This window comes from Corythoichthys intestinalis, chromosome 7 (assembly GCF_030265065.1).
Source record: "Corythoichthys intestinalis isolate RoL2023-P3 chromosome 7, ASM3026506v1, whole genome shotgun sequence".
Taxonomy (NCBI): domain Eukaryota; kingdom Metazoa; phylum Chordata; class Actinopteri; order Syngnathiformes; family Syngnathidae; genus Corythoichthys; species Corythoichthys intestinalis.
Window position 1 is genome coordinate 2,562,442 of NC_080401.1, and position 22,997 is coordinate 2,585,438.

Here is a 22,997-nt window from a genome sequence, read left to right on the forward strand (position 1 = left end):
TGAATGTATTTTTTAGATTAAAAACCTGATCCTTTTGACCGATTCCGATCCTCCGAAAAACAACGCGATTGGCCCAATTTCTGATCACGTACTCGAATCGGGGACATTCCTAATTTATATAATGTCGTTTCATCTAGGCTTGCTGTACATAAAAGGGATCCAGGATCTGCACACACTTTGCTTTAATAAAGTAAAATAAAATTTTACATGTTTAAAAAAAAAAAAGTCAAAAAAACAATTGCACGTCCTGTGATGTGACTATTGCACATGCGCTCATTGCGATGGGGATGCTCAAACAATATAACGATATAAACGATATAAGAACAATGCTGAAATGACTTAAAATAAAGTTAAATTGTGAACGTAATTGCAAAAAAGTGCCATTTATCCGATGAATTGTCTAATGAATCATCAAAATAGTCGATTATGGAAATTATCATTAGTTGCTGTCCTATCATTTTGTTAATAATTCATTACCTACTTATTGTCAGGAAAAATATTTAAGATAACCCCCTCCATTTAGATCTGATGGGTTTTTAAGTGTTCTTCTAATTTTTGCATAATTTTTTTTGCATAAGTGCTTTGGGAGACATGCGTTTTGGTGAGTTCAATTATTTCATCACATTCTTCAAATTTCCTTTTTTTGTCATTTTATTTCAGAAATAATATTAAACCTATGATAAAAATGTATATATACTGTATATATATGCCTAATTGCCTTACAAATAATTTTAAAGTATATAAAATAAAGACATATAAAATGAAATGCAAATGTTTATAGATTGTACCTGAAAAAATAAAATGGAAATGCTACACAGGTCCCAGGCTTGAACACTTGATCTTAGAACTGTGAGCTAACCATCTAACCATGCTGTCTTTCAGCATGTTTATTTGGGAAAAATGGATGTTTAATTTGTCATCACAAGTGTAAGGTTATACAACCGTTGTTTCTTATGGGACTTAAATTTGAATTATGTAAAGTAAGCACATTGGTCTTCTCCTGTGTTATTTATGGAGGACCAAAGCTGCTCCTCCCAAAATTAATCAATGAATAAATAAATACAGGTGAATATAAAAACGCCTATAAATACAAAAATATGAAATAAGGTTCAAAAATTCAAGAATACAGAAATAGGTATGGAAATAAATACATAATTAAATAAAAGTAAAAATAAAAATGAATACAAATCCAACAATAAGACGATTCAATAATTAAAAATAAGTACTGTACATTCAAAATAAATATACAAATTGAATTTAATATTTATTTCATTGTCTGCGTGAATATGCGGAGGGAAATGTTATTCAAATGAGTTGAGCGTATTTACTATCATTTTAATTTAGTGTTAAATGATGAATTTATAAACAGTATACCCAATGCAAAAAGCGAGACTACGCCCTGCCATATGGATACAGAAAGTGTTCAGACCCCCTTACATGCTTCATACTCCTATAATGCAGCCATTTTCCCCTCAATATTGTACATACAGCACCCCATATTGACAGTAAACAGCCTCATGATTGTCTTACTATGAAACACACTGTGAGCTGTCAGGTCTTATATTGACAAGCGCATGCCTGTCCGTCCCATGTACATTTCACTGAATGTACTGCTTGTGGACTTAAATTATAGTGTAGGAACCTCTTAAGATTGATCAGAAGAAATGGATAGTACCTGAGTTAAATATAGGAGTGTGACATCAAAGGGTATAAACTCTTATGGCCAAGTTATATTTTACTTTTTAATACATTTGCAAACATGCCAAAAATTGTTTGATTTTCTGCCAGTACGGGGTACTGTGTGAAAGTTAATTAGGAAAAACAAAGTGAACTTAAATACCTTTAGCAAATGGCTACAATAACGAATCTTACTCAGTGATGAAATAAATATGAGTACGAGTGGTTGTGTGTCTCTGCATGTGCCCTGATTACTGTACAATCCCGGGTGTAATCTGCCTTATGCCCAAAATCAGATGGAATACACTCCAGGATGCATGCAAGAAATGAATTTGAAATGTCAAGGGGACGAGTTTTTTATTGACTAAACAATAGTAATGCTTCAATGGAACACACATTTCAACAGCTGGAAAACTGTACTTATCTGGGACAATTACAAAGATTTTTGAGGAATTCCCAAAACTCATGATATTTCAAGACAAAGTCATTAATATTGCCGTAAAAACTAATTTGGCTTCTGTGAGATTCTTACTCTGTGATATTTCAAAGGCTCCCTGGAAACAAGACAACACCTAGTAGTACATATCATCTGTTAGTTCCTTATTTATACTCAGACGTCGATTGCTGTTAGAACCTTTGAGCATATTTGCTCTTTGTGTTAGACTGTTTAAAGTGAGTTTTTTTTTCCCCTCGTGAAAGCATAAATTCACTCTGTAATCTATTTGTTGACAGGCAGTGGGTAGTATGTCTTACTCCCTCCAGCAAAACATTGAAGAGGTAATGAAATTTAGCCATTAAAAAATATAACACTTAGTTGCAAGAAAAAACAATACAAAACATAGCCTGCAAGCAGGACTGAACGGGCCTTTGCAGTTTGGCGCAACTTGGAAGGCACGCAACTCGCACGGCACACAAACTCTGGGTGGTGGCAGATCATCCCCCTCTCATCATCTCATGAGATACTAACATGTGCTCAAAACAAGCCTCTTTTTTGTGTGGAACCTATTTTGTGTTGTGGACATGGCTGACAGAGAGGTTTTTGTATATCCTGAGATGAGAAATACATTCACACACTTAGGAGGGTCCTACAAAAAAGGAGGTGCTACAGAGCTGTGTAGACACGCCCTTACTCAATTCAATTAAATTCAAGACACTTTATTATTCTCTTGGGAGGATTCCCTCAGGGAAATTAGTTTTCCAGCGCCCATAGCACCATAGCACCAAAGATAAAAGTATAAAGTGCAAGATAGTAAAAAAAAAAAAGTGTGAAGCTAAAAAGGATTAAAAAATAATCAAATTAAATTTAAAAAGGGAATAAATACAATACTCTATGACTTAATAGGTAACACTTTATAATAACTATCCGTTTTACTAGTTAATAGATCATTAATAAACTGTTGATAAATGATTTATTGTTGATTTGTGAAGTATTTGTTAACAGTTTGTTAAGCATTTACAGGGTGTTCTTAACCTGAAACACAGTTGGTGTAGAAACTTTTCAAGTTTTTGTGTGTAACGTTTGGCATTTCTATCTTTTCAGGTTAAGAAATGCCGTTCACTTCAAAAGAAAAGGCATTTTGACAAGGCATTTTGCAGGCAGCGCTCATGTTGCACATTTATGAAAATCTGCCATAGAACCAACAAATATTTGTAATTTTCTTTGTATATTTAACCAATAAAACTTATGACCTTCAACATAAAGTGTATATAGTTTTATTAAGATCTTATCAACTAGCATGGGCATTTAGAATGGGGTCAACCATATTGGAACACCCTGTAAATGCTTAACAAGCTGTTAACAAATACTTCACAAATCAACAATAAATCATTTATCAACTGTTTACTAATGATCTATTAACTAGTAAAACGAATAGTTATTATAAAGTGTTACCAAGAAAGGTATATAATAAAAGAAATAATAGAAATAGTACACATCAGGCAGACAATAGCAGGAGAACCAGGTTACAAGTAGCACCAGCAGTGCTAAAGTGCTAATAGTGCATTACTATCCCTCCTCCTCCCACCTAGAGTAGTGTTGTGGAGCTTGATTGCTCGTGGGACAAAGGAGCCTCTCTGTTGGTTCCACACTTGAGGAGGAGCAACCTGTTGCTGAACGTACTCCTCATGACAGAGTGTAGAGGCTGACTGGGATTGTCCTTAATAGCCAGGAGTTTCCTCATAGATCTTCCCTCTACTACTGTCAGCAGAGAGTCCAGGTTCGTGCCGACCACAGAGCACGCGTGCCTGATCAGTCAGTCCAGCCTGTTGGAGTCCCTCTTAGCTAGTATGCTCAAAACCAAAATGAATCTTCTAATTGGGCCAATTCGACCAAGTGTGCCAAATTTTGTAGCCCTAAAAGCTGCGTAAGTTACTGAAGAAATCTGCTTCCTTTCAAGGGCAGACAAAGGGTCGTCAGGGCAACAGACAGATACATGTGGACTTGGGCCATAAAATGTAGTACGACAAAAGCTCTTGTAACTACACTGACCCACCTGAAAGAACGGGGCATAAATAAAATGAGGAACTTTCTGTTGCCAGTAGTTGGCGTTGTATGTTGTTTATCCGGCAAGTTATGACTGTTCAAAATTTGTGGTGAGACAAAATGGCAACGGTCGTTTTCACTTTCATGTTTGGACCCCTCTGCTTCAGTGAAACCTCAATATTTTTTATCAGGCACCTGAACACATGTCTTAATTAAAGATCCCCTGATGCAGGTTTGAGGTCAAATTGATTTTTTTCTCTTGAAGGAGGAGCCTGTCTAGTAAAAAAGTGCATTTCATGTTCCCAGCAGGGGGCACCAGGCCTGTTTGTGCCTCGATAAAGCATCGCTCGAAAGATATTTTATTCTTTTGTTTCATATACATGATTATTGTGTAATTACCTTGTCATGTGTATATTTCATTTGCTTACATTTATAGTCAAATGTTTTGACATTATTGCATTGCTACGAGCAGGAATGTTCTATTATTAGAGAGAAAGAAAGTTGGGGTGGGTTGTGGGTTTACTCTCCAAACTACCTTCAAACTATCCAAACTCGAACCTGATCACAACTCTCCTTCAAACACCCACATTTTGAATGTAGCTTGAAGTATTTATAGCTGTCAAACTGCACGCCAAAATCTCAACCACTTCCTGATGCAATCATGTGGTACACGGGACTTCGGAAGTCATCGTTTTCAGCACCTCCCCTAAAATGAAGCGAAACTCGGTACGCACTTCGCGGAAACGTCCCTTAATTACTCGACACACATTCAAAGCCCCGGCGCACCTCTCTACCAATCGGCTTCCTCTTGTGTCCCCTGCCTGTGCCTCATTGTCCCGTTACCCCATGTCTGTATTTAAGATCCCCATGTGCTGTCAGTTGCTGCTGCATCATTCTTATCTCGTTCTGTGCACATGCCCTGGTTGTCCCCGTATCCCCGTAAGTGATTTTTGAGTTTATAGTTAGTGAACCTGCATCGTAGCAGTGTTTGGGCCGTGTCACTCATGTGACAGGTCCTACAAACAATGATGTTCTTCAAGCTTGGCTGCACTCCAGGCTTGCTTGTTTCGAATCACATGGTAAGATTTTTTTTCTTATCTTGGCAAGAGAGAATATGCAATGTTGCTTTAGCCTTTTAAGGTCCGTGCTGAGTGATCATTACACAATTAGGGTTGCTAACCGTCCTTTGAAAAACGACATTGTCCCGTATTCAGAAACAAAAGAACGCATCCCGTATTAAACTTACAAGGGACACATTTTGTTCCATATTAACATGAAAATTGTAAATAGTGTTTTATTTGTAGAATGAACAAACAATGGGATGGTTCTTTTCTCTGTACCCTTTACCCTTGCACATGTAATTAGATCCTTCCAACCGGAATATTGACTTTAACTCAACTTTCTATTTTCTGCAAGTTAACATGGCCAGTGAACAATATACACAAATGTAATAACTCCTAGCTTAAGAGAGAGACTTTTTTGTAGTCCTGCACCCCGTATTTAAGAATGGGATATGCTTATGACACACATCTGCCCCTACTACTACACAGATCTACCAATCTTTCAAGTGAAAAAACAAAATATTATTATAAAAACTATTTACTGTCGTAAACAGCAAGCATTCGTGACCAGATGTGGATAGTGCTGCGTTACATTTACTCAATTACATTTACTTGAGTAACTTTTTGAGAAAAATGTACTTCTAAAAGAGTATTTTTACTAGTGATGTGCCCTACTGTGCCGAGGCACCGATGCGTGTGCCGAGTAAACCGGAAAAAAAATCTCCAAAGCGCACATCGAGGCATGTGTTGATTACGCTTGTGGCCACGCCCGAAGCCTCGGAAGGCATGTTGCCACGTCCGAAGCCTCACGAGACGGGCTTCCTACGTCATCGCCAACACATAGTTTCGCCGGTGATTCGAAATGAAATGGCGCACCGAGACGACAATGAGCTGACAGGTGACACTGACACACCCAACTCGCATCTTCAAACCTAAATTCAATCGGATTCGTTTTGCAATGGACGCACTGTCCAACATCGAAAAAGAAGAGAACATCCCCTGTCTGGGATCATCTTTAGCAGTTCTCTCCTAAAAAGGTACAAATTATAACCAGTGTGAATATATATTGAAAATTATTGTGGAAACACAGTGTATCTATCCCTCGTGTTAATGTCTTTCTTCTACTTGCTGATTTTTCATAAGGTGAAGTGCAAACTTTGTTCTAAAGAACTTGGGTACCAAGAGAACACTTCATCTATGTTGAGGCATTGTACCCCGGCCTCATCCGTCCCTTGCGAAAGTCTATTTTCAAAAGCAGTAGAAATCCTATCTAAAAAAAAAAAAAATTAACCGTTTAAAGCCAGAAACTTTGGAAATTAGGAAAGTTTTCCTCAATAAAAATGAATGAAAGGTGTGTCTTGTTCCTTGTTTATATATAAAATAAAGCAATCATTCTTTCAAGTAGAGCCTAAATCTGAGTTCGGGTCGGGCCCAAAATGTCACTCATTTACGTTCGGGTCGGGTTGGGCTGGACTTCTTCTCTCGCTAACTTTTTTGAATAAATGTATATTTGTATATGGATGTTTAACTAAGGAATACTTGTTATAAAATAAATGAATTGTATAAAACAGAGAAAGGGCGCTGTCATGAGCCGCAGGAGAGCCGGTGCATTGTTTGCGCACATGAAGGCTCTGGGGCTCTCCGCGACTCTGCAACTCTGCATCCTGATATGTCCTTTTCGAATTTCGATATGGATGTGATATTAGTCAAGCATCTTTTATTATCATTTATTTCGAGGGCCGCACCTCTTCGTGCTAAGCAGGACGTCGTGGAGTTCGTGGTGTTCCTTAAAATGTTATTTTGGTTCAGTGCTCCTTAAGGCAGGTTGTTCTTTTGTGTATTCTGATGCGAGTCATTAAAATAAAGAAGGTTATTTAAAAGTATATTAGTTTATTTTTGTATATGCTGCTGGAGAGGTGCGTCCATGAGAGCACAATATCCCACGCAGAAATATATTTAACAAACCTATCCAGCTTTATTTCGTTGTGTACATGCATTTATTATGATCATAAAAATATGTAGAGTATTTAAACATTAAGAAAAATTGCGTTGTTTTCTGCCAACTTGAAGAAATTAAAATAAATGTCTGTTGCTGCATTTTGCCAAGGAAATGACGCATGAACTATCCACCTGATAGAACAGACACACAAATATGAAACATGTTTATTGAATATGCATTTTACAGTCTTGTTCACCTGGGAGAATTTGTTACAAAAGACATGCTTTAATTTGTTATCATTATGCACATAGGTGTTGTCACAAAGTTGATTACACAAAATGCAACCATTTTCCAAGCAGTGCTCTGTCCAGGTCTGACTGACGCATTGCATCCCTTTATTTCCTCCTCCTGGGTCCTCACAAATAAAAAATACAATTTCGGCTCTTTTTTCGGGCTCGGGGATACAAATAAAAAAAATATAATTTAGGGTTTTTTCGGGCTCGGACCAGAAAGTTAAGTTAATTGCTCGGGCCGGGTCGGGCTGGATTTTAGGCTCCACTTTCAAGTAACACACACACATTCATTCACATAACAACTCCCTGCCCTTTTGACCCCATCAAATCCATGATATCATTTTAATCACTCTGTCTGTCGTGACATTTATTTTCCACTTGAAGGCGCAATAGAACAAATGAAGCCTCATGATGCGTCAGCCCAGGAGCGAACCAGTTTGATGGAAAGCCTCATTGCTTCATTACGCTTCAGTTTGCCATCACTGATTTTTACCACGCCATACATTTTACTTGAGGAAGAAATACCGCTACTTTGGGCTACACTAGTCATTACATTTTTCTTTTTTGTACTACATACTGTATTAGATTTGAAGTCGCAACAGTAATCATATGACTCCATTACACCAATCAGATGTAACAGTACCGTCAGATGACCACACACAAGCTTGCAGTCGGAAGTCCTATGATTACGCCGTCCTGTTCAATCACTAGGTGTCCTTAAAATGCCGTAAAAATTCAACTTTATATTCACATGGAGTCATCATTACTCGAAAGCATAGATTTCAACCTCTATCCCAGTTTTTATTTGACATCGATAAACAACTGGAAACTGGACATAATGTTTAATCGTTTTTATTTCATGGTAGGATTTTTTTATTGTCCTCTAGAGAGCATTCATGCTCTTTGGATGGGTGTTGTTTAATTTTTCTAGTCAGAATTCAATGATTTTTGTCTACTTTTTTTTTTTACAAAAATGGTCATGTAATATAGGAGGTTATATAGGTTACAGTACAGTATGATAATAATGATAAAAATAACAGTTCGTATAGATTATGTTGTGCTGAGAAAAAAAAAATCCATTGTTTAAAAAAATATCAGACCATGTAAGCAGTTACTCACAATTTTTTTCTCATTACTTGAGTAATGAGTAATATTACTTGAGTTTCATTTTTCTAGTAGGAATTAAATGATTTTTGTGTATTTTTTGGCCTAATATGCTTATGTAATAGGTTTTAGTACAATATTATAATAATAATAATATTAATAACAGTTCCTATAGATTATGTTGTGCTGAAAAAAAATCCATTGTTTAAAAAATATCAGACATTGGAAGTACTCATTAATTGAGTATTGTTTTGACTGAAGACTTTCTTTCAAGGGTGTAGGTTTGGTCTCAATATTGGTAGGGACGATATAACAGCTTAACCTGCATATGAACTTTTTGCTAGGGACGGAACATAAATAAGACAAAACAGAACGGGAGTCCGGGGTACATTTCTCACAAATATGAATCTAGCTACTTGATAGGCTAAATGATCAATGCAAAAATAAATCTGTATTGATTCATACTAACTTTCACACTGCAGATTTATAACGTCTTTAATCTGATAATTTTTCTTAAATCAGGCGAATAATTTTCTCCATCTTGTTTTGAGTGTTAAAAACTAGTTAACAGATTAATACATAGATTATTCCATTTAAATTAAGTAAATATTACTATTTGTTCTTATTAAGCCCATACATCCAAAGGTTGATCATTTTTCAGCTAAATCCTGGAAAAATGCTTTCAAATATTGTTTTGAACAATATCTATTCTTGAATTAAACAAGCTTTTTATTTCAAGATTAAATATACAAACTTTTTGCTTCAAATAACATGATCATTTTCAGCAAGCAATTTTTTTATGTCGAGAAATCTAAGTGAGCAAAATGTAATTTAAGCACTGGTAGATCATTTCACTTATTTATAGTGAATTTACACTGAAAACAAAGGAATTTAAAGTGCCTGTGACACCATAAAAAATCTTAAATACTATTATTATGTGAATTAAAATCATATTTCGAGACGATTTGACTATGCACAACAATTTGGCAAAGCGCAGTTGATGAGAAATGAGTCTTTCAATCTGCCGTTTAGCTACTCCTGTTTTTATAGCGCTCTGGCGCCGCCATCTGGGTGATGACATTGGCAGAGTAACAATTTCAGCTGATTTAGAATTCAGCCCAATGGAGGAGGAAGATTCAGAATGTAGAAATGTCATTGTTTTTATCTCTCTTCTCCAATATTTTTACAGGATATTCTTTTTATCTAAGTATTTTTCCCCAATTGCTAAATAAATTGTAAGGTCATGACAAATAAGTCTTGTGCAAAATGGAATATGAAATATTAAAAATGTATTTATTCAATACGACAGGGCTAAATCGCACAAAACTACCCTGATTCATGTCATACACGGCGGCGGGGGTGATTGTTTTCACCGACCGGCCAGCCCCCGGCGGAGAGCAAGTTTCGGCTCGTCATTTCGCTGCGGTCCTGGCAGGCTGGCAGTGCTCGTCCCCGGGGACGCAGAGGGGAATGAATGCCAAAAACGGCACATTCTCGGTGGACAAACCGGCCGACGTCGAAGTGCATGGCTGCCCGAGCCTATAGCACTCTCTAGGCGAGCACGTGAAGAGAGGGGTCGATGTCTCGACACAATTGAGAACTGGCGAGACGAGAGCGGGGGGCTCCCGGGCCTAAGCCGAGGATAGCGCTCTATAGTCGGGCGCGCCTTTATCGGCTGGCGACCATGGTGTGCGACAAGCCGCGGGTCGTCGGTACAGTGGCCTTCTCGTTGGACACGGAGCATTGTCACCCACAAAATGCAAGCCACCTCCTTATTAGAAAGTTTGCCATGATCCCAGTATTTGATATAACATAAAACACGTAGCTTACTCACTTTGGCATCCTTCCAATGGTCTCTACATTGCCGGATTTGTTTTGCCCATTCTTTTTGAAATCCAAAAAGCCTCACACCAGTTTCCCTGGTGTAGCAACAAAAGCCTGCAGCACACTGGGTTGCAGTGATGCAAAAATTAAACAAATTAATCCACAAAATCAGCTGAATCCACAGTCTTTCTGCATACTATTGTAATGGCTGTATTGAGAATGAGCTGAGAATTGAGCTGTATGATTTGTCCGCTGACGTCATATTCGCCTTCTTCCTCAATCCAGACTCTTGCCATAGTCACTCATTTTTGTAGCGCAGGATTAAAAAAAATTGAAAAGATATATTGATCACTTCCACACACATCCAAGCGGTCCATTTCATTCAGGAGCATAAAATACCACATGTAATATGAAATAAACATGACATTTTTGTGTCACAGGCACTTTAACTAGTTTTAAGGAGGTGTATTGTTGCAGTGCATGCATGTTGGTTATATATATACAGTACATTTCCTGACGTTTTGTAAAAGAGGAGCAAAGAGGAGGTTTGAACTAGAAGACGGAGCACATCTGTGATTAATATGTAGCAGAAAGTAATGCATAAATCCTTTGATAATTGAGTCTTGGAGCTCATTCCTGAGGCTATGCGTCAGAATGCAGCCAGCCCCTGTGAACACAAGTCTCTAATAATGGATATGATTTCACAATGAGCAACAACATTAGCTGCCCATGAGTCATCATGTATTTAGAAAGTTGGAAAGGGTTCATAAGATGCGGCTTATGAATCATACATGGCAAATTCTGTTCATGTGTATACGAAGTACACATACAGTAGGCTACTACAAAATATTACCGGATAGAATTTCACAATTCATATATAGTCAGGTACTTTAATTTGGAGACCCTGACAAAACTGTTTTTGGCTCTGAACACCACCCTAATGGATTAGAAATGAAAAGAACAGGATCTGCTTCAACTGCTGACGTTCAACTTTAAATTTAGAGTGCTTATATACACAGGTGAACGTTGCAGGAATTCCAGCACCTTTTTAAAAAAAAAAAATTCAAATTCAAGGACCAAAAGCAAATAATCACAAATCAAATTGTCACTTTTTAATACATTGTTGTAACTCCCTCGCAGTCAGGGGCGGACTGGAGGGATGGCTTGGCCCGGGAGTCTTTGAAAGACCGCCCCACTGCATATACGGTGTTGGAAGCCATCCAGCTCTTATTTAGCCTACAGTAAAATAATTACGACAGTGTAGTAATTTTAAAGCATTGAGTGATTTCAATGCAAACAGGTCGTTGATACAATAAACTATAACATGAAAGACCCACAGAGAACTGTAACCTGATCAAAGTACACACGTAGATGTTTTAATTTGGATTTTCTAAATATTGGTACAGTAAAAATGCATATTTTTGAGTTTGTGAGGAGTCATAGAGGTCCACTACTAAAATTCACCAACCTTGAACTGAACTTATTCAAAATTGTGGATTTACAGTACCACAAAAATGACAAGTGTAACCTAATCAAAGTACAGTATACCTGTAGGACTTTTAATTCATTTATCTAAATATTGGAACAGCAAAAATGTATAGTTTTGAGAATGAGAGTAGTCAGAGAGAATGACTACTAATATTTACCAACCTGGACCAGAATTTATTCAGATTTGCTGATTTACAGTGCCACAAAAATGAGAACTGTAACCTACCATTTACTGAAACGACCTGTTGCAAAAGGGAATCTGACATGGCAGGGCAAATGGCGCAAATGTAGGTGGAGCGGTTTTAAAATGCCTGTGACGGCATAAAAAAAATCTTAAATAGCATTATTATGTTAATTAAAATCATATTTTAAGTAGGGGTGTGACAAAATATTGAAATGGTGGTATATCGTGATACGTTTTATCTCAAAAGGTTAACGATATGCTCCTGCCAAGAATCGAGATATTGTTTAAAAAAGGTGTCAATGTCTAAAAAAATAAAATAAAAATGAACCAAGTTGCTACCAAAATCTTCCACCATAATAGTGTCTCAGTTAACTCTAAGACTGCATTGACGGTGCTTGATGCCCAATTCATTTAGACTGGGAACGTTCGTTCATTCGAAAACAGAGCATTCACAGTCATTCTGTCCGATTTTCAGGGCATTTACAGGTCGTTGCTGTTCATTTTAGGGCATTCACAGGTCATTTCCTGTTGAGTTTAAGTCACTGCCTATTCATTTGGGTGATTCCCAGGTCATTTCCTGTTCTGTAACTCAAAATAAACAGGAAGAGACCCCTAAAATACCCCAAAATCAACAGGAAGTCACTGAAAATCCACGGGTAAATGGCCTTAAATGGCCCAAAATTACCTCATTGCCTGGCATTGGCTACTAGCGACCGCCAAAGACATTCAATCCGTTTGAAGTGGGAGGGATGGCAGCGAATCTTTCATTCGCTGCCACCCTCCCAGTTCAAATGGATTGGACGTCTACTAGTAATAAATGCATTCTAATTCACAGCAGAAGCTTGTTTTTCTGTTTATTAGTTGTTTGTAGAATATCCTAGAATGATTTCCTGACCAATCGTTGTATCGCCATATCGTCAGATCATCGTTATCGTGAGCTTTATATCGCAAATCGTATCGTATCGTGAGGTACAATGAGGTTCCCACTCCTAATTTTAAGACGATTCGACTATATACAACAGTTTGGCAAAACGCAGATGACGAGAAATTAGTCTTTTAATCTGCCGTTTGGCCCCGCCTGTCTTTATAGCGCTCTAGCATCCTCAGCTGGAGTATGACGTCGGCAGGGTCACGATTTCATCTGATTTAGAATTCAGCCCATTGAGAGGGAATTATTCAGAACAAGGAAAATGCGACGAAGAGAGACGCAAAATGTCATTGTTTCAATCTCTGTACTCCAATATTTTTATACATTACAAACATTTTACACATTTTTGTAAAGTATTTTTCCCAAATTGCTAAACAGATGGAATAAATTGCTAAACAGATGGTATGGTCATGACAAATAACAGTCTTGTGCTAAATGGAACATGAAATATTAAATATGCATGCACGAAAAGAGGACATAGGGAGGTGTGCGACGAGCTGCCAGTCGTCGGCCGAGTGGCATCCTCGGTGGACAAGGAGCATTGTCAGCCACAAAATGCAAGCCACCTCCGTATTAAAACATTTGCCATGATCCCAGTATTTGATATAATTCAAAATGTTGTGATGTGTACATTATGTTTAATCACTTCCTCGTAAGTCCAATGGTCCCAGAGTTGTCGGACTTGTTTTGGCCAATCTCAGGGTGACCGGAACTCTTTGAAACCAAAAAGGCTCACATGCCTTTCCCTGGTGCAGCAGCAAAACCCTGCAGCACATTTGGCTGGCGTGATGCGAAAAATAAATGAATTCATCCGCAAAATCAGATGAATCTGCAGTCCACCTGCATGCTATAAAGCAATGCTGTATTGTGAAATGCTGACCAGGGTGACGTCACATTCGCATTCCTCCTCAATACAGGAAGTTATTCATTTTCATGGCGCAGTATTCAAAAAATTGAATGTATAAATCGATCGCTTCCACACACATCCAAGTGATCCATTTCATTCAGGAACATTAAATACTTTAGCTTTTTGCTGTCATAGGCACTTTAAGATGGGGCGACTTTATTTCCTTTATTAAATGATGTCAATTGTGGCTATATATATTTTAATGTGTTGAGAGTGTTTTAAGAGTTGGGAACAACACGAGCGCACGGAATCTCAACTGCTTTTCCGCTCGGTCGGAATGCATTTACCGTAATGCTTGGATTATGTGAGTGCGCTAATTTTAGGGTCCGCTCATTTGACCACGGGAACACGAACAACCACTGGCTTGACTGCAGGCACCAATTCCTACTGGTTTTTTTCCCAATACTTATTATTCCTGTGTACTTGTAAAATATGTAGGGTCGCAGTTCGCGCATGTGTAGTGAGCACCAAACCCTATTTATTTAAGGAATTAAGACCCTACTTATTTCTCCCCGACACCGGCCAACCGGGGAAATCCCAGGTATCCTCGTATGACAGTCCGCCCTTGCTCATAGTCAACGAAGGTCTAAAGTACTGAAAGTATGAACATCACCTGACACTGGGTTTTGTCTCTGGGTACGTTCTGCCAGGCCTCTGCAGCAACTGTATTATAGCCAATAAGTTTCAGCGGCACACTGGATGACTAGTTAGCATGACGCTTCATAGATCAAGGGTTTGACCATTTTCAGTTTGCTCTTCCGTGCCTGCGTGGGTTTTCTCTGGTTTTCCCCCTACATCTGAAAAACATGCATACCTACAGTACATGTGGCTTATTGTCCTGAGGTGTGAATGCTTGTTTGTCTCGTTGTACCCTGCAGTTTGCTGGCAACCAGTTCAGGCTGTACCCTGCCTACTGTCTATTGCCCATAGCTAGCCTTCCTCGTGATGATAGGCCGGGCGCAATGTAAGATGAATGAACTCTAGAAACATTTGACTGAATATGAGCTGATAAACACTTCAGTATTTTTCCTTCCGCTTTTGTCAATAGTCTCATTATTAATACATAGATACAAAGGAATCCAGTTCCACTGGCAGTCATAAATGCCATTGTTATAGAACAGCTTAGCCACCAGTTGTTCTATTTGGATTCTGTGTTGAGTGCATGTTTTCTCTAGGAACTTTAGTTTTATTCCACCACCCAAAAATATGCATGGTAGGCATATTGGACAATCTAAATTCTCCGTGAGTGTGAGTGAAAAGTTACAATTTGCCCTGCGATTGGCTGGCAACCAGTTCGCGGTATACTCTGATTCCTAGTCTTGGTTATCTGGATGGGCTTCAGCACCCCTGCAACCTTCTTGAGGATAAGTGTTAAAGAAGACAAATGAATTTATGTATGCAAGCAAATATGTAAGCAAATAGAAGAAAGAGTCCAACTGCTACTCTCTTTGTGTTGAGCTTCCTTATTGGTTCTTGGTTCCAATTCACCTCGGGCTTGGCTGAATTAGCCACACATTTACAGTTTTGCGGTTGAAAACATTGAATATTTGTCACATTTTTCCAAGTGGAAAAATCTTTTATCCACACCTCGGGGTAACTGATCTTTTACTAGATATGATCAGACAAGGGAACAAATGGTGAAAAGGCCTGATTATCAGTATGTAATCGCTGCTGCTTTACAATGAAACGATAAGATTTTTAGTGAGTTTAGTTAGTTAGTGAAGTGATCGGGCCTCTTGGCAGAGTGGATTTTCAAATAAATGCTATTCTTTTCTCATTGCAGGTTTGGTTTCAAAATCGGCGAGCGAAGTTCCGTCGGAATGAACGAGCCATGTTGGCCAGCAAGAATGCTTCACTTTTGAAATCCTACTCGGGAGAGGTTACAGCAGTGGAGCAGCCAATTGTACCACGCCCTGCACCACGCCCAAATGATTATCTTTCCTGGGGTAACACTGCCCCATACAGGTTTGTCTCCCTTGAATCTTTTTCCACGTTACCAAAGACATTTGAACCCTTTTTCAATACATTTCTGACTACTGTATTTTTTGGGATAAATTCTTAATTATTATTTAATCATGTAATTGTATTACCAGTTAAAATATGAAAGAATCTTGTCAGGCAAATATACTTTTTTAATATAATAAACACTAAAAGCCAAACTTTTTTTAAATACATTTTAACCTGGATCAAGGATATATATACGCAGGGGTGAAAGTGGCTAGAATTTCTTGCAGGAACTTCCCGACGTGAAGGTTGCCACAGAGCCAGAAATTTTGTTTATTTATTTTTTTATTTGCTTTTTTTTTGGGGGGGGGGGGGGGGGGGGCAAACCTCCTAAAACTACTGAAATGCAAAGAAAACTGTTTTGGCACAGTTGTTTCTATAAAACATACAAAAACTGATTTTCCTTCAAAATTGTATTTTTTCAATGATTTGCAAAATAAAAGTTAACAAAAACTGCAATAACCCCAACCTCCATCTCCTAATTTTTATTTTCCCTCATTTCCTCACATACTAAATGCCAAATCTCAATTTTAACTACTTAAGAACAGAAGATGTATAATAAAATTAGTTAATGTCAACATTTACTTTTTTTTTTAATAATAATAAAGATATAAGTAACATACATTCAGAAAAATACCATTGACTTATATTAAGAAGAGTGAAATGGAATATATTTTGAAAAACTTTTTTTGTTGTTGCTGTTCCAGAAAACATGCGCTAGCTAGCTAACTATCTATGCTGATCACATGTCAATATGTCAGCCAATTGAACGGATAAATGAGTCCAGGCGTTTTGCTTTGCTGTGTGCATTCGCACATTGACGTGACTCATCATCGTCAGACTCGGATAACTGCAGCAGCTAGGGAAACCTCCATGCTGTCCGTGGAATAAAATAAATAATAAATATAGGTGGAAATGGATTACGCTACACAAGCACTTTATTTTTTTACTTGTTATTACCACTTGTGCATGTAAATCTGATGTTGGTAGATTGTTTTCTTCTTGGAGATGAAATGCATGTGTGGCAGCTCAGCATTTAAAAAAAAAAAAAATTTACATAACGTTTTGACAGTTGCCGTCATATTTTTGGAATCGAAGCACCGTGTACCAGAACAGCATTCCGGCCCTGAATCTTATACCGGAACTGCGTTCCTGCCCTGAATCTTGTACCGGAACGGCGTTCCTGACCGTTCTGTCCCACTTTCACCCCTGTATATACGTATATTAGGGCTGTCAAATTTATCGCATTAACGGGCGGTAATTAATTTTTTAAATTAATCACGTTAAAATATTTGACGCAATTAACGCACATGCCCTGCTCAAACAGATTAAAATGACAATACAGTGTAATGTCCGCTTGTTTTTTTGTGTTTGGTGCCCTCTGCTGGCGCTTGGGTCCAACTGATTTTATGAGTTAGTACCATGAGTGAGCATGGTGTTATTATTGACATCAACAATGGCGAGCTACTAGTTTATTTTTTGATTGAAAATTTTACAAATTTTAATAAAACGAAAACATTAAGAGGGGTTTTACTGTAAAATTTCGATAACTTGTACTAACATTTATCTTTTAAAAACTACAAGTCTTTCTATCCATGGATCGCATTAAGAGAATGTTAATAATGTTAATGCCATCTTGTTGATTTATTGTTATAATAAACAAATACAGTACTAATGTACCGTATGTTGAATGTATATATCGGTCTTGTGTCTTATCTTTCCATTGCAACAATAATTTACAGAAAAATATGGCATATTTTATAGATGGTTTGAATTGCGATTAATTAATATTAATTATTTTTTAAGCTGTAATTAACTCGATTAAAAATTTTAATCGTTTGACAGCCCTTATATATATACAGTGGGGCAAATAAGTATTTAGTCAACCACTAATTGTGCAAGTTCTCCCACATGAAAATATTAGAGAGGCCTGTAATTGTCAACATGGGTAAACCTCAACCATGAGAGACAGAATGTGTGGAGGTGGGTGGGTGGGGGTGGGGGGGTGGGGGGACAGAAAATCACATTGTTTGATTTTTAAAGAATTTATTTGCAAATTTATGGTGGAAAATAAGTATTTGGTCAATACCAAAAGTTCATCTCAATACTTTGTTATGTACCCTTTGTTGGCAATAATGGAGGCCAAATGTTTTCTGTAACTCTTCACAAGCTTTTCACACACTGTTGCTGGTATTTTGGCTCATTTTTCCATACAGATCTCCTCTAGAGAATTGATGTTTTGGGGCTGTCATTGGGCAACACGGACTTTCAACTCCCTCCACAGATTTTCTATGGGGTTGAGATCTGGAGACTGGCTAGGCCACTCCAGGACCTTGAAATGCTTCTTACGAAGCCACCCCTTTGTTGCCCTCCCTGGCTGTGTGTTTGGGATCAGAGTCATGCTGAAAGACCCAGCCACATCTCATCTTCAATGCCCTTGCTGATGGAAGGAGATTTTCACTCCAAATCTCCCGATACATGGCCCCATTCATTCTTTCCTTTACACAGATCAGTCGTCCTGGTCCCTTTGCAGAAAAACAGCCCCAAAGCATGATGTTTCAACCCCCTTGCTTCACAATGGGTATGGTGTTTTTCCCGATGCAATTCAGTACTCTTTTTCCTCCAAACACGAGAACCTGTGTTTCTACCAAAAAGCTCTATTTTCTAAGTTCTAGTTTCATCTGACCATAACACATTCTCCCAGTCCTCTTCTGGCCTGGTTGTGTACTTTCTTCAGCAGGGGGACACGTCTGGCAGTGCGGGATTTGAGTCCCTGGCGGCGCATTGTGTTACTGATAGTAGCCTTTGTTACTGTGGTCCCAGCTCTCTGTAGGTCATTCACTTGGTCCCCCCCGTGTGGTTCTGGGATTTTTGCTCACCGTTGTTGTTATCATTTTGACGCCCCGGGGTGAGATCTTGCATGGAGCCCCAGATCGAGGGAGATTATCAGTGGTCAGGATGTCAGTATATCAGTATGTCTTCCATTTTCTAATACCGTAATTTCCCGAATATAAGGCGCACCCGTGTATAATGCGCACCCCAAATTTACTTGTAAAATCTAGGGAAAATTATTGTACCCGTTTATAACGCGCACCCTAATTTTAGCACCAATAAATAGAAGAATACAATACTTGTGTACAGATACAGAAATGTCATTTTACTGATTGGTGAAACACAGCACAAGCATAGCACATTGGTAGTTCAAAACATTACCATAAACTGACAATATTTACGGTAATAATATGATTTGATGATTTCACAACTTCTCCAGCTTACCACAATCTAGGAGAAAACAAAACAGATGTGACTTTTCTTTTAAAGGAAGCTGTATAACTTGCTCTTTCCGTCATGATGAATAAATGTTTCCTCCATGGATTGATACGGTAAAATGAAAGTGAGAACGTCAGTCGGAAATCCGTGAGAGCTCATCTCTGTCGACACGACAATAACAATAGGAACTATTGTTATTTGGGTTTGAGTTTCCCGAGGGACAGATATAGTTGACGGACACAGGAAGTCTGTGTGCTTACGTTTGTTATGGTCAGAGTTGCAGAGCTGCAATAAACGTTGACTCAAATGAGTTTAAGAAACTAAATTCTGTGCTTTATGAAGAGTGAAAAAGCTGAATTTAACACTGACGAAATCATTCGGCCGATTAGAGTGAAGTATTACCAAAACAAAATGGTGACGTCACGTACCGCAATGGTCGGCAATGGGTCGCCGCATACGTTTCAACACAACGTGGCCGTGTCAATAAAAAAAAAAAATCTATATATATATGTGTATGTATATATAGATAGATAGATAGATAGATAGATAGATAGATAGATAGATATATATATCTATATATCTATATATATATCTATATCTATCTATCTATATATCTATATATATATATATCTATATATATATATCTATATCTATCTATCTATATATCTATATATCTATATATATATATATATATATATATATATATATATATATATATATATATATATATATATACTGTATATTTCTGTCTCCATCCATGTACCCGTTTTTAATGCGCACCATGATTTTACAAGTTGATTTTTGTGGGAAAAAAGTGCGCGTTATATTTGGGAAATTACGGTAATTGCTCCCACAGTTGATTTCTTTACAACAAGCGTTTTACATATTGCAGACTCAGTCTTCCCAGCCTGGTGCAGGTCTACAATTTTGTCATTGGTGTCCTTCCACAGCTCTTTGGTCTTGGGCATAGTGGAGTTTGGAGTGTGACTGACTGAGTTGTGGACAGGTGTCTTTCATACCGATAATGAGTTAAAACAGGTGCCATTAATACAGGTAACGAGTGGAGCTTCGTTAGACCTCGTTAGAAGAAGTTAGACCTCTTTGACAGCCAGAAATCTTGCTTGTTTGTAGGTGACCACTTATTTTTTATATATATATATATATATATTTATATGGCGGAAAACACTCAGGTGACTTGAAGTTCTGCTGCTAGACCCCAAATTTGTCGAAATTTCAAAATTGTCCGAAATGCATGTGTGATACATCATTGGAAAGCTTAAAATCTCAATATTCTGGGGGAAGAAAATTTTTGAACAGGAAGGCATTCTTTTTTTGTTTGTTTGTTTTTTAAACAGCAAAACCCTATCTGGAGGTGAGAGCACGCGAGAGCAGAATTACAGACGCCATGATTTTTACGAAATCTTATAGCGTACTTACCTTGTTTCGATCCAAAAACTCCATGTAGCATGCATCACTGAGTGTCAAGACACAGCTGTGAATGGCCACGACTGGATTTTTGGGGGACTTTATGGGTGAAACATGGTAAAATAACAAGGGTCGCGATGCAGAAATCACAGACATCAAGGAGTTATCGAGATGTTTTTTTTTTATATAGTTACACTTTTAAACGTTTCTTTTTAATATTTCTTGTTTGGATCGATTATTTATCATCGAAGATATCGGAGAAAATGCGACAGTAGGTAGATTGAGGTAGATACCCCGTGACTTTTTTACAGACACAATTTTTTTCATTGTGACGTAATTTGTTTAAAAGTTTAAAATATGCGAGTGAATAATTTTTCCAAGTCTTTTTTTTTTTTTTAATGAAATATTAGACATTTATTAATGATTCTAAGCTAAAAATGACGGACATTTTGAATGAAAAATATAATAACTTCCCTGCTTTTTATGGCTGGGTTGAAACAAAAGCGGTTGCGCGACGTCTGTAAACGGGGGTTTTAAGGGTAAAACGGACAAATTAAAAATATTTCGGGGGCTTAATGCGCCACAAATCTGCTATAACAGCATATAGACATATTGTTCTACCAAACACAACAGTTGTTTTGGCTTAAAATACAGCAGTTTTCTTTTAAAGAGGAGTGCAAGAGCAGAAACTGCTTTTTCAGTTTTGTCTGTGTTTTCCGCCATATACTGTATATGTATATGTGTGTGTATATATTTATTAGTGCTGTCAAATTTATCGTGTTAACGGGCGGTATTTAATTTTTTAATTAATCACAGTAAAATATTTGACGCATTTCACGCATGCGTGGAATGACCCACTCATGCATTGCCTCAAACAGATTAAGATGACGCTGTTTTTTGCACATTGAGAGGCAGAGAAAGACGAGTGGACTCAGGCGTTCATTGGACTGCGCCGTTTATTGGCATAAGCTTCGGCAACTACTTCGAATAAAACATAAGTATCACTTAGTGAAAGCACAACAAAATAATATTCCTATCCCTTAAAAAAAAATGTTCACAAAAAGAAATGAGAACTGGCATTCCCAATCGAAATAGCTATGCAAAATACACATAAAACTTGCTCAGACTTTGGTTAAACTGTATTCAAACATTTCGTTTAGCTCAACAAATAGACTGGATGGCAATATTTAGTCACAATATACAAACTATCAGAGGTTTTGTAGGTTGTGAAGCCAGCACTCAAATGATCGTGAAGTACAATGGAACGGATGGACCCAGTAAACAGGGAACTACGGCGTCAAGCGAAGGACAAAACACACTCATTGGCTTAATTTCTAAGTAATTAAAAACTCGCCATTGACACCTTGTGGTGTATTTCAATCAATATCTTACGTAGTTAAAGACACTGCGGAAGAACGGCAGGGAGCCCATGTGACGTCACCGCTCGAAGACATCGACAATGGCGAGCTACTAGTTTGTTTTTTCTTTGACTGAAAATTTTACAAATTTTATTAAAACGAAAACATTAAGAGGGGTTTTAATATAAAATTATTATAAATTGTACTAACATTTATCTTTTAAGAACTACAAGTCTTTCTATCCGTGGATCCCTTTAAAAGAAAAAATGTTAATAATGTTAATGCAATCTTGTGGATTTATTGTCATAATAAACACATACAATACTTATGTACAATATGTTGAATGTATATATCCGTCTTGTGTCTTATCTTTCCATTCCGATGATAATTTACAGAAAAATATGGCATATTCTAGAGATGGTTTGAATTGCAATTAATTACGATTAATTAATTTTTAAGCGGCGGCGTGGTGGTGGTGGTTAGCACATCCGCCTCACAGTTCTGAGATCAAGGGTTCAATCCCGGGCTTCGGCCTTCCTGTGTGGAGTTTGCATGATCTCCCCATGCCTGCGTGGGTTTCCTCCGGGAACTCCGGTTTCCTCCCACATCCCAAAAACATGCATGGTAGGCTGATTGAACACTCTGAATTGTCCGTAGGTATGAATGTTCGCGTGAATGGTTGTATGTCTCCTTGTGCCCTGCGACTGGCTGGCAACCAGTTCAGGGTGTCCCCTGCCTACTGCCCGTAGTTAGCTGGGATAGGCTCCAGCACCTCCACGACCCTCGTGAGGAAAAAAGTGGCATGGAAAGTGAATGAATAATTCTCAAGCTGTAATTAACTCGATTAAAAATGTTAACAATGTTGACAGTCCTAATATATATATATATATATATATATATATATATATATATATATATATATATATATACACACATATATATATATATATATATATATATACATACACGTACAAACACACACCATAAACTTAAATGTTAAGTTAATGTCAATATTAAGTCGTCCTCACATGCTTAAACCAGAATTACAGTCAT

General features: G+C 37.7%; 1 protein-coding gene across 1 annotated transcript in view; it reads left to right on the plus strand.

The window, feature by feature from the left end:
• prrx1b (paired related homeobox 1b) overlaps positions 1-22,997 on the plus strand; it is a 41,188-nt gene that overhangs the window by 13,214 nt on the left and 4,977 nt on the right. Inside the window, exon 3 of the mRNA XM_057841142.1 lies at positions 15,671-15,852. Within this exon, the coding sequence (XP_057697125.1) occupies positions 15,671-15,852 (182 nt within the window). The remainder of the gene's footprint in view (positions 1-15,670; positions 15,853-22,997) is intronic.